This window comes from Centruroides sculpturatus, unplaced genomic scaffold, assembly GCF_000671375.1.
Source record: "Centruroides sculpturatus isolate CEXI.00-Female unplaced genomic scaffold, Cexi_2.0 scaffold1182, whole genome shotgun sequence".
NCBI lineage: Eukaryota > Metazoa > Arthropoda > Arachnida > Scorpiones > Buthidae > Centruroides > Centruroides sculpturatus.
The window spans coordinates 119475-132657 of NW_019385404.1; the positions used below are offsets into that span (position 1 = coordinate 119475).

The 13183-nt window shown below is 28.6% G+C and overlaps 1 protein-coding gene across 7 annotated transcripts in view; it reads right to left on the minus strand.

Moving 5' to 3' along the window:
• LOC111638591 (MBT domain-containing protein 1-like) overlaps positions 1-13183 on the minus strand; it is a 130706-nt gene that overhangs the window by 50210 nt on the left and 67313 nt on the right. For all 7 annotated transcript variants that reach the window (XM_023384325.1, XM_023384327.1, XM_023384322.1 and 4 more), the window contains exons 14-15: positions 2704-2766; positions 1636-1749 (exon numbers count right to left, since the gene is read on the minus strand). In XM_023384325.1, the coding sequence (XP_023240093.1) occupies positions 1636-1749; positions 2704-2766 (177 nt within the window). The remainder of the gene's footprint in view (positions 1-1635; positions 1750-2703; positions 2767-13183) is intronic.

The following is a 13183-nucleotide window of genomic DNA, read 5'->3' on the forward strand; positions in this document are numbered from 1 at the left end:
GCAAATTGCCATTGGCACCAATATGGAAAAATTTAGTAACTTCAAAGATAAAAGGTATATTATCCATTCAAAGTGCAGAATCTGTTTTCACTCATGCTATAATTTGTAAATCATTTGTTGAAAATGCAAAATCCAATGATATCTGGGTCTCTACAAGATTATAGCAATTTAAATCACTAATTTTAGGCTCTTCATCATCTTCATTCAGAAAAAAATAACATTAGCATTAAAAGTGCTCAGCAAATAAATAGATTTCCCAAGTTTTAAATGGAATGAAAGTCTGTTCATTATAATTATTTTTCATACTAAAAGTATCTAATATGATGAAAATTCCTTGGTGCTTCTACAGTTAACCAATTTAAAATTCAACATTAAATTCTGTTTTCTTCTTTGTCTTTATTATATCAATATTATTGTATTCTCTTTTTAATTGCAGAAACCTCTCCCTACTTCCATCATTTAATTTTTCAAAATTTATCTAAACTTTTCTGCTTTAGTTTTTAAATCTATAGCATTTTAAATTGTATTATTCTTTCTTAAATCTTTGATTATTCAGTGCTAACAGTAGGATCTTAGTTTAATTAGTTAACAAGTTTAATAACCAAACATAGTTAACTCTCATCTCATTCAATAAGTCTTTGTTTTCTCAAATTCTCCTGACCTTAAATCTTTTTCTATTCTAAGATATGATATCTGCAAGGGTTAAATTAATTTCTTTATTATCCTTATGCATTTCCATTAATTCTTGTCTTAAAACACCAATCAAAGAAATTAGATGATAATATGATTGATTTATATTTTATCAATTTTATACCACTGTTTTCCAGATGATTGCTTTGCCTATTAATTTCATCATTTATATTTATTTCATTATTTTCTTTTCCTGGGTCACTAATAAGATTCATAATGATTTTGTTGTCTGTTTTCACCATGGCAGAACTTTCAGATAAGTTGCCTTTTCTATTCTTTCTGCATTCCTTCCTGAGATTTAAACATTAATTCAAGGTCTTGGTCTTTGGTACCTTTCTCTTGTTTTGATTTATTCAAAGGAGGTCTTCCTCTCTTTGCAGGGGATCTTTGTAAGAGATCTGGATTTGGTTCTATCATTATTAATCTGTGAGAATGTTAATATTTTCACTTCCAGTTTTAATAAAGATAAAACCATTTTTTAAAACATACACTCACTCATACAGATAATGATACACTACAGAAAGTATTTATTTTCTGTTAATTTATTAAATATAATAATGCTAAAAGACAGTGTATTTTATTCAGAATAATTACATGTCTAATATGGAAAAAATTTATTTTTAATTTAACTTTTAAGCTCTTTTTGAATTAATTTGAAATCAGCTTAGAACAGGTACAGTTCTCCGCATATTTTAAAAAATTGGTATGATAAATTCCACTTAAACTCTCTGTTGAATGATGTTAATACCCTTGAAAATGAATTATAAAGCCAAACATACTATGATTTAAGTGGGAAAGCAGAGAACTATATAAGGTTAAGGAAATTAAAAAAATAGTGAAATTAAAAATTCCAGCAGTTCTAGTTATTTGATTTTTTACTTCAATGTTTCATAAAGTTTTCAAAATATAATTAAAAGTGTTGTATGTAAAATAAAAAAAACTTGCCTGTATCATCACTTTCTTGTTTAATAGGCCCAGTATTTATATTTTCTTGAGCAGATGGATTAACCTTAGTGCGCACCATTCCCTTTTTATAAAATCCTAATCTTCCTTTCTTTTCTGAAAATATATATAAAAATATTTATAATTTAGAATGATACTTCGAAATGAATTTGAACGATGACATAAAACATCCAATAACGAGTTGCATAACGTTTCCTGCTGTTATAAGGTTTTATTTAAAAAATAACTTTTATATTATTTATCATAATAAATAAAACTGTTTGTGGCAATATCTGTTATGATATTTTGTTTTAAAAAATTGTAAATGTTGATAACATACAATTTGGCTTATGTCTCATTGGTTGAAGAAAGCCAGGCATCAGAAACTATTAAAAACTATTTCTGTTAAGGTATGTCAACAATGTTTTATTTATACCTAATACAGGTATGTACTGTACTTACTGTTGTATTAATAAAACACTAAACATCCAATTAAACCTATTACTGTTTACTGTGTAAGAACTTCTATGTCTCAAACCTGTCTACCTCAAATTTTTTCTTGTTCTTGTGAGATTCAAGATAGACTGGTTCAATTGTATATGTATATATTATTACATAAAACAACAGAATTATTAAATTAGTATAGAACTAGTTTAATTAAGTTCATTATTAATTAACTCCAAATGATCTGCTGAATTATTGGGCTATTTTTGGGTATGTTTATGATTAGATACTAATTAATTTGCCTAGAGGTAGGTAAATATGCTACCATTGCATATTAATTTAAAAATTTCTGGAAGAAAAGAATTGAGCTGCAACGGGACTTGAACCTGCAACTTCCTGCTTACCAAGCAGATGCATTGCTAATTACACTACCCAGATTTCCAAATGGATAGTGGCATATTCACCCACTTCTAGTCAAATTAATTAGCAACTAATCATTAATGTAGCCCAAAATAGCCTGAATAGCTCATCTGGAGTTAATTAGTTAAATTGGAATATGAATTGTTTTTCATTATTAATACATAAAAATTAAGTTATTTCATAAATAAATATGAAAGTTTTACGTACTCTTCCTTGGACCTTTATATATTTGATGTTTCTTTTTTCTTTTGACACTAAATTCTACACCAACTAAAAACATAAAGTAATGCATACATATATATATAAATAAATTACATATACACACACACATACATATATATATAATAATTTTTATAAATTTTAAAAACATTCATTGCATTATATATTTAAAATTTATAAAAATTATTTTTAATGAAAATAAACAAATAAATCACTATAAATATCTATAGAAAATTTTAATTATATCTTAAATTTTTTAAAATTATGTTTATAATTAAAAGCAATTATTAATTCTGACTACTAAAGTTTCTAATAATGAAGAATTTATAAGTCTGGTTTACAAGTTAGTTGATATTATTTTAGCTATTTAAATAAATACCTGAACTAATTATAGGTAATGTAAGAAGATATTACAACACTGTTGATGTATTTATGAGAGTAAAATCAAATGTTCAATTGTATATGTATATATTATTACATAAAACTTTCTAATGTATTGGTTGCCAAGCTTTCTAATGTATTGGTTGCCAAGGTAACTTCATTACAGTCTCATCTTTTCATCATAGATTATGATGCATTCAATTGAAGTCTCCAACATAAATATACTTGAATCTCCTTGAAAACTTTCTTTAACCATAAATATAACTAGAAATTGGTTATATTTATGGTTAAAGAAACTGTTTCTATTGTTATTTTATCAAAAGAGGAAACACATTTAGTTATAGTTTTTCCACCAACTTAGTTATACTGAATGATCTATGCAACATGACAGTTCAATATGCTGTAGATGTAAAGACAATGTAACTTTGACCACTGTATTAATACTGATAAGTCCACTATATGTGACTAGATTGCTGATAGAATAATTCCTAACAAAGTTATAATACAGGGGTGGCCAACCTGCGGCTCTTTGAAGGATTATTTGTGGCTCTCAATAAATGTACCCGAGTTCCCTTTTCATTTTTGTGTTATTATATTTTTAAAAATTATCATCGTTCCATATGTGTTTCAAAATGTCTTTTAAATTACTAACAACAAATATGAAAGACTAAGTGCAATGTTGTAACAAATTTCATTTCCATCCAAGTTAAGAATGATATGACTCATCGAAAACTGCGCGAACAAACATAAACAGTGGCATAATCGTCCGACTCCAGACCAATTTTGAATTTGTTCTGGAGGAAACAATTTGTATCACTCTTGCTACGGATATAATTTGTAATCTGGAATTTTTTGCATACCTTTTTAATACGTATTTAATTGCGGCTCGCGAAAAATTTCAAATTTTGAAAAATGGCTCGGACTATCAAGGAGCTTGGCCACCCCGGTTATAATATTTAACAATGTAACAAACAAATTCTGATCATATCAGAGCAAAATCAACATTATTTTTCTGTATATACCAGTACTCAATGTATGATACAAGTCCTCATTTAACATTATCAATAAGTTCTTGGAAACTGTGACATTAAGCAAAACAATGTATAATGAAACCAATTTTACCATATGCTAAATGTTATAAAAAAAATATTATTTGGTTAATATTCTAAATGGTTCATATTTGTAACCTCTGGCACTTATTTCTCACCTCATAGAATTGATTTTACTGTTTATAAAGAAAATTCATTCAACACAATAATTGTATTGATAAATGATTAGAAATGTATTTGTATCTTTCCTCAATAATGTTAAGTAAGTACTTACTGTATTTTTCTTTTTGAAAATTTAGAATGGCATCGTTCTTTCCTTTACTTCTATTTCATGATAGAAATAACAAATCCAACATTCATAATCATTATAATAATTCATTATATTCATTATATAATAAGCTTTAAAAAATCATCTGCTTTACAATTACAAAAGTTTCTAACATTTATTCATGCATTTTTCTTCATATTATTTAAATGTTTATTCTATGGATATTTTGTTGAACTGTTTGAACTAATATTTACTGCAATAATGTTATTTTTTATAATGTATCTGATATCTGGAGTTGCCTGCTGCATCAATTTTTGAGTATGTGAATTGCCTGTTATTGTCAATATAAAAAAAAGTGTGTTTGTAGCAAAGATCTATTAGTAACTAATGCAAAAATATATCAGCAAAATATAACAAAATAAAGAATAAGTTTAAAAGCAAAAAGAACAGCAAGAACTTTTTTGAATATGGTTTTATCATGTAAGATTTTGTTAAAAATATCATTATACTTGTATGCTTCTGATATTTTTCATTTGCTAGTAAGAAATTAATTTTACAAGCATATTATTTGCATTCAAAAACAAATAGATTATAACAATTGTGCTTAATCTGTGTTACTATGTTTTACTACTCTTCCTTACATATTTTAGTTTAAAATAGAAAATAATATAATATATATATCTTATTTCTATTTAAACAATTATATATATATTTTAAATAGATATATAATAATAAAAAATAGATATATTTTTTACTGCAATCCAAGCATTAAACTGATCATTTAATTTGTATTCTGTGTAACACACAATGGGGTGTAATCAATATGCAGCATATCAACAGTTTTCTACAAATTTACCCAACACAACCATATATTACTGTTGTTCCTTTAAGTAGTTAAATCAACTTATAAACTTATTTTCAGATTAGCCTTTGTAATTAAATAATTTGAATTTTAAACATAAAAAAATTTAAGAGAAAAAATAAATATTGACAAAATCACTTAATTAAAAATATTTTTTCCATCTTTCTTGTTAGTCTCTAATAGTTTCTTACTATTATGTCGATAGCACTAAGCCAGCACATAATATATAAATGTCTCGTCCCAGAAGCATTTTTCTGAGTGTCTTTGATAATTTCATATTGAAGTTAACCATAATTACACAGAAGTGTAATCAAAATTAATAAATGACCTTTTTTTATATTTTAAAATAATACATATAAATTGTAGATAACAAAATAAAATTATAATTTATCTGTCTTGTAAAAATTTAAATTAAAAACTCCAGCACAAAATGTATCAGTTAAAAATTACAAAGTTAAAGACTACAATTTGCAAGCAAGGATTGTATTTACTGATTTCAAACAATTTGCTTATGTGTAGGCATGGCCATATTACACTAAAGACCCATTCTTGCACAAATTTGTTATTGTTTTATGCACAACAAATTTTTAAAGTTATTATTTTTACCACTAGAAATGAATGGCATTGCAATCCATTCATTAGCAGTTTGAGAATTAAAGCACATGCAAATACAAAATGTTCACATTTATTAGTAGAATAATTAATAAACTGGCTAGATAGTTACAGAAATAATTAAACTTTTATTAATGATATACAGTAAAACTTTCCTTTGTAGTGACCCTAATATTCCCTGTAAAACTGCATACATTTTAATATAAATGAGACACTCATAATATATAAGTGGCCAAAATAGGAGTGTACTAAAGTGATATCCACTTTTACATGACCAACAGAACAGGAAAACCCCACATTCCTAAACTCAACATATTGTTTAAAGCATTTTAAATGGAACTGAGCTTTGTTGCTATTGGCATTATTTGAAAACAAAGCAGCCAACATCTGATGGTCATCTTGGGAACCTTATATTATTTTTGTGTCTAAACCATGTATCAACGTGGCATTGGTAGAAACAAAATTAAAATATTGTCAATATTTCTCAGTTTTTAGTTGTAGTAATTATAAAAATGAAATTATTACATGCATAAGTTTCCAGATGTAAATTTTTAAAAAGTGGAGATCATTATTAAAAGTAGGGAAAAATAACACCAGGAATGATAGTGTTTTAAGACCATCTTTGCAAGTAAAATTTTACCTATGTAAGCATCATAAAAATTTATTTTTAATAGTTACATTTATTTATTTTCTTGTTAACTCATCAATATACTCTGAAGAAATACTTGAAGCCTAACATATTTCCTAGCTGAAAGAGTTTGCTCAGAAGCATGGACATAAAAAGAGGAAATAAGTATTATTAATTATAAATTATTAATACCTTATTAAGCAGACAGCATAAATTTCTGCAATTTATTACTGTAAAATAATTAGCAAATTATCTATGACTTATTTAATTAATAAAGCAAAAATGTGTGTCTATAAATAGACATAAATCGGTTTACATTTTTTTGCTCTGGCCAGCATTACCATTATGTTTTGCTGTCCATTCACTCAAACATCTTTAGACAATTTTACTGAAATTTTTTGAAGACCAATATATAATTTGCTTGTTTGTAAACATTGTCTAATAATTGTACTTTCATTTCCATTTTCTGCTGTTATTCCACTCAGTATTTGTGATCAGCATTAAAATCCACTTCAACTTCTTTAAAGGGTCTCAAATTACTTCAAAAGCTACTATATCACTTAGTTCTACTTTTAATTTCATTCAACAGTCAAAAAAATTTGGGATCCATTGTAAACAATCAAGTACTGAAATATCTAAAGGTACGCTATCTCATGTGCAGAACCATTTTATAAAGCTTTCCATCTATATGGCTTTTCAATTGCCAATAATTTTGGAAGTTTGATGAAATCCCTCTCATAGATGGCATTCGAGTAAAATAAATCTTTGTTTACACCTTACAAATTAAATTATCTTCAGAATTTAGTACAAAGAAGTACAATTATAAATTTGTTTAATAATTTTACACAAAATCTGACTATTTTGTAAAAATATAATTATGTAAATCAGCAATGATCAGTCTATATCAGTGACGTACTACTTGTAACACTTCATGAAAAATTCAATGGGCCCTGTGTGAACAAAGGCCCATTGATTTTTAATTGAACATGATGCATGATGCAATGTTCAGCAAAAAGGGCCAGCCCAAAGTGTTCCTAAGATACCACTACACCCATCCATGCCCATTATTTCTCCAGCCAGAAGCAGGATTCATCAAAAAAAAAAAAAAAAATATCCAATGAAATTCAGTGGTCCAGTTGTGATGACAATGACACCATGCCAGGCATGCATCTCTATGTTAAGCAGTCAATGGCATCCCAGTTGCTAGTTGCCGTGCGTGCAGCCCAACTTCATGCAACCTGTTGTGAATGGTTTGGGTGGACACAGATGCACCTGTTGACTGTGACAGGAGGCTTCAGATGTCATATGCTGTAGCAAATGGGTCCCAACAAGCCATTCAGCAAATGACAGAGTGCACAGGCTGGTACATGTGCCAGTATGATCCACTCCCTCTTCGGTGTGTTTGCAGATGTGTCTGCATCCATTGCCACACATATTAATGGGTGGTACTTATGTCGTGCCTAAAGCCATGGACACACCTTGTGATTTCCAGCCTTGCAGGCAAATGTGACTGCAACAAGCATGAATTGTGTGCTTCTTGTCATAGTCATATTGTTTGTTGGCGTTGCAACTCAGAAACATGTGACCTTATAATAAACCAACATCCACTTCGTCTGCTATAATTTTTTCTTTAATGCGAATGAATATCATGGCAAATGGTGGTACATTCTACTTAATTCTTTAGTTATATTTAAAATAATATTGTCATTAATAAACTAAAAATAATCGACATTTTATGTCCAGAAATCTAAAAATGATACTTGCAATGGCGAGACTTTCACTTATCTCATGCAATGCCTTTGTTTTCCTATTTTCTTCGATAAAATAAAGAATTAAAATTCCAGGCACTCGTGAGTCCAAATAAGCTTGATCAGCCTCGATTCCAATGCTATACTAATTGATATTTTCACTTTCTGCCATGATGATAACTACTTTCAAAGTTGCCACCGTATGATGTAACACAAAGGCATTTGCTGATTGGATATGCGTTTGCAATCAGTGCAAGTAGAACAAACTTTTTTTTTCTAGTTGTGGTTGCAGTCACACTGGTTTTTGAAGGGGGTTTACTATTTAATGAGAACAGCTGTTCAGTTGCAGTTGCCTGCATGGCTGAAATTGCAAGATGTGACCACAGCTTAACATGCATGGCAACTGTGCAATTGACAAACCAAGGTTGTGCAGCTCCAGGATATGATCTCGTTTCCCAGCCAATAACTGGTGGTATACAGCTCACTCCCATCTCCAAGGCATTTTCTATGCTTTTTTGAAAGTTTGGCTACTGCAAACTATTACTGATCACATTTAGTACAAGCCAGCTGCTGGTCTTTATAGCTCAAAATTGGGTACCACATGACCTAACATATATGCAAACTAAATCATTTGCATGTCTCTGCATCTCTACCAGTACTGCAATTTGCACGTGGCAACATGCATTCCTTCATGATGTAATTTCATTTTTGAGGAGTGTAATATTCTTATTCTCCTTACTTGAACTGTTCTGTAATCATATTTTCTTAAGTATAAAAATATAAATACATATTTTCCCTTTCCTCATTATTTTCTTCTTAGATTTTTGGCCAAAAATCTAAGAAGAAAATAAAATGTGGACATTTTTATAGTTTGTTAATTTAATAGAAATTTTTAAGATTTTCCCTCCTCCTTAAAATTAGAAGTGAAAATTTGTAAGTAAAACTAATGAAAGAAAAAGCTATATATATATACTTTACATATTGCTTTGTATGTTACAATCAGCCAACTGGTCAACTTATGCAAACCTCAGCTAAATTTGTGATACATCTTCATAAAAGATCATTATTATATGGATCAGGAAAAGAGTGACAACACTCATTTTCTTAACTAAGTCTTATTTATTATTCCTGTTGAATAACATAAACCATAACTATATGAATTATTACCAATAAATATAAGGAAAGTATTCTATATCAAAAGTCTAATTCTTCTTGATTGTGTTTGAATATATAATAGATCAAGCTCCATAGAATTGTCACCATATACTGATTTCTTGTTTCTTACCTGATTCCTTCCAAAAAGTTTTTTCTTTTTTCAATGTTAAAGATTATTATTTGTTATTATCCAATATGTAATAGATCACCAAAAAAACCTTATTTTTGTACCCCTCCTCCCAGGTTGTTCTTGATACCTTTTCCTATTCATAGTGATTCCACAGCCAATGACAGATTTTGAATTTGCTCTTTCCAATAAAATTTTTGTATTTCTTCCCAAAAGGAGAAAGTGGAGAAGATATATTTATCTCTCAGGAACATCTGTAGAGAATCCAGTCTGCATTCATGAATTCCCTCCCACTGGTTCATCATACCAAACGTAACAAAAAAAAAAAAAAAAAACTTTAATCATACTTGATTGTATACAGTAGAAACTTAATCCTATGCAGTTAACAAGACCCTGCTTATCCTTTCTTGGCCAAGAATTCGAATGAATGATAAACAAACTTTTGAACTCCACCATTTCTCCTCTCTTCACTAACTCTACTGTCCTCTCATATCTACTCTGAATCTCCTCCTTCCACACTCGTCCCTCATTCCCATTTTTTCTGCTTTTTCTCTCCTATTTTATGACTCTTTGTCTACCATTGTTTATTACTTTTATGACTGCATGTACATTGTATATGGGCTGACAAGACTGAGGTAGAGGAAAGAGTAGGTCCAATAGCATTACAACATCTCTCTTTTTTTTTGGGCAGATGTTTCTGGTTAGTAAAATGACAAATGAATAATAAATTTTAACATTTTTCAAAAACTTGTAGAACTAAATGTTTATTATTACTCTTTTATATATTTTTTGTAAACATTTGAAATCTCACACATGGGATAAGATTGCTTTTTATTTCTCAAAGCTGTTTTGTATTTTCAAAATGTAAACTAAAATATAACATGAAATGCTTTAAGTAATAAATGTTGTTCTTTTGTTTCTATGATAAGCAATAAAATAACAATAAATACCTAAGTCCTTTCTATGCTAGGTTTTCATATACAGAAGAGCAAACAAACATCAACCAAATTTGATAAGCTTCTAACTAATAAAATTTTTCAATTTTCCAGGGGTGATGTGTTTTTGAGAAACTTCTCTCTCCCTAATTATGAAGTTCAATCAGCTGAAGTGGCAAGTTATCTGTGTAAAGTCAGCCATACCATGTTACTCTGCCAAAACCAGTAAGTACCAAGTACTCTCTGCTGTCCTGACAGGCTGTTTACATAGCTAGTCACAATAAAAATTTCAGTTTCTTTATTGTTGTAACATAGTTCCTCACAGTACAAAGTGATAGAAAGCAATGCAACATGACACAAGGCTCAACATGAAACACTTGTCAAATGGAAAAAATCCATATTTTAAATTGTCCTAATAGTATCTTTGATTTTTGTCTTTTTAATTATATTTCTATGCCTTAGTCTTATTTTAAAATTATGAAGTATGGATAAATACAATTATTTTGATTATAATAAATGATCAAATACACACAGAAATCTGTCTTGTAGATGCTGATGTGTTTATCTTCTCCCTTTTGGGAAATGTTTTAATCTATCTTTTACATATCTTGGTATTACCCAGAAATTCATGAAATGAAATATTTGTTTTTAGATTTGCAAATGGGAACAAAACAACATACCATTATGATTTAAAATCAAGTACTGTAAGGTCTCATTTTATGCGGTGGATACATTCTGCAGAAAAGCGCATATAAAAAATTTGCATAAAAGAAAGACTTTACTTGCCTTGAAAAAGTAGGGATACGTTCTGTAATTTTCTAAAATCGCATAAAACCAAAACAATGAGTTAAAATTAACTTAAAACCGCATAAAAAAGTTTGCAGAAATTAAAAGAAATAGGCTGCTTAATAAATTACTTCGAATGTCTGAAAGAAATTCATATAAAAGCTTAAAATAAACTTGTATTCAAACTTAATTCAGTTTATTTTATTGAAAAGTAATACAAGGGGAATCCCCGAATTGCAAAAGCTCACTCTAAAAACAAATCACTGACATCTGGATGTGAAGAGTTAATTAAAACCCCTTTAGTTCCTCGCCCGAGTTAACTCGGGCAGGTTACATAGCGTTACATAAAACACGGTCCTTAAGGCCATTTTTGAAATTTTTTTTTGAATTTTTGGAATGTTTTTTAAGTCTCCAAATTTTTTAAAAATATTTAAAAATATACGGCCAGCTAGTGTTCACCCTACTTTAAACCCTTGTCCTCCCGCGACGTCTATGAGAATGCCCCGGGAAATCCAACTCCAGCTGTGTTCAAGGTCATCCAGATGTGTAAACAATGACTCATCGGTGTTAAATTTCACAGAAGGGCGAGACAAAGGAAGTTAAACTTTGAAGCTTTTTCTTCAAAATTAACGCATTTCTTTCGTTTTTTTCAGTTTTAAGTATTTTTTATGTTTAATTACATTTATATCACAAATTGCTAGGAACTAAAGCGATTAAGGTAGATCTAGCTGTCCTTTACATCCATAAACGTTATATGTCAGTGGAACAAATGGAGTGAGCTTTGAGTGTTCCACAATTTTTGGAGACTGTCTATACGCAGGCTTCCTAAACAAGCCTATATGTATGTTTGTCCAAGAAATTTTTGGATGAAATACAAACCGCACAACTTCAAAATCGCATAAAAATAATCTGCATAAAAAGAGACCTTACAGTATTTCTATACAGATTAATGCTACGTTAACATCCAGATTAGAATGTCTCTAGTGGTGGATTATGGAACTTGAATCATCATGCAAATACAATAAGCAAGAACAGGGATTCAGTATAGTAGAGTCATGATGTAGACAAATAGGAGCTTTTAAAAAAAAGCTGATACTAGTGTTGACTGTATTCTGATCATTATGAAAAAAGTTTGGAAGAAGATTTCAAGAAATTTTTTTGTATTTAGTTTTCAATTTTGTAGGTTTTTAACTACTCTGAGTATTATTTTTAGTTTTTAGTTCATATAATTTATCTTCTCCTTTAAATCCAGATATTTTTTTTTTTGCTTAATTTAAAGGCTTCTTGTTTTAAATTTTATCTATCCAGTCAGAGTGATTCCTAGTTTATTTTCTCCATAAAACAAAATCAGTGTCGAGTGCAAATTATTTCTGTATGAATGTTAATTTGGTGTTTAAAAAAAATTAAATCTGTATAATTTCATTTTAATTTATTCTTATTTCAAAACTTTGTGATTAATGTTCAGTGAAAATACAAATTTGACTATAATTGACTATTTATTTACAATATAATTAAATATAATTTAAATAAATTATTACTATTCATATAAATCAGCTAGGTGATTAAATTATTTAATTGTTGCTTTAGATATTGCTGATTTATATAATTAAATTATAATCAAAGTAATGCATTTCATTAAAGGCCATAGCTCAGTTACTATCATCAAGTAATATAAAAAAAGTATAGCAAATAAGATTTAGTTATACATTGAATTTTGTAACACAAAATGATTACTATATTATCCTACAAAATATGATATGCTATATTAAATTAAAAATTTGGTGTAGATGATAAAATATTTTCAAAAAAGCTATCTTATCATCTTATTAAAAATGTATGAAAATTTCTGATGACAAAGCATTAATTAAATTCTTATAATAAATTTAATGATTCTAAAATTTTTCCACCATGCAGCTA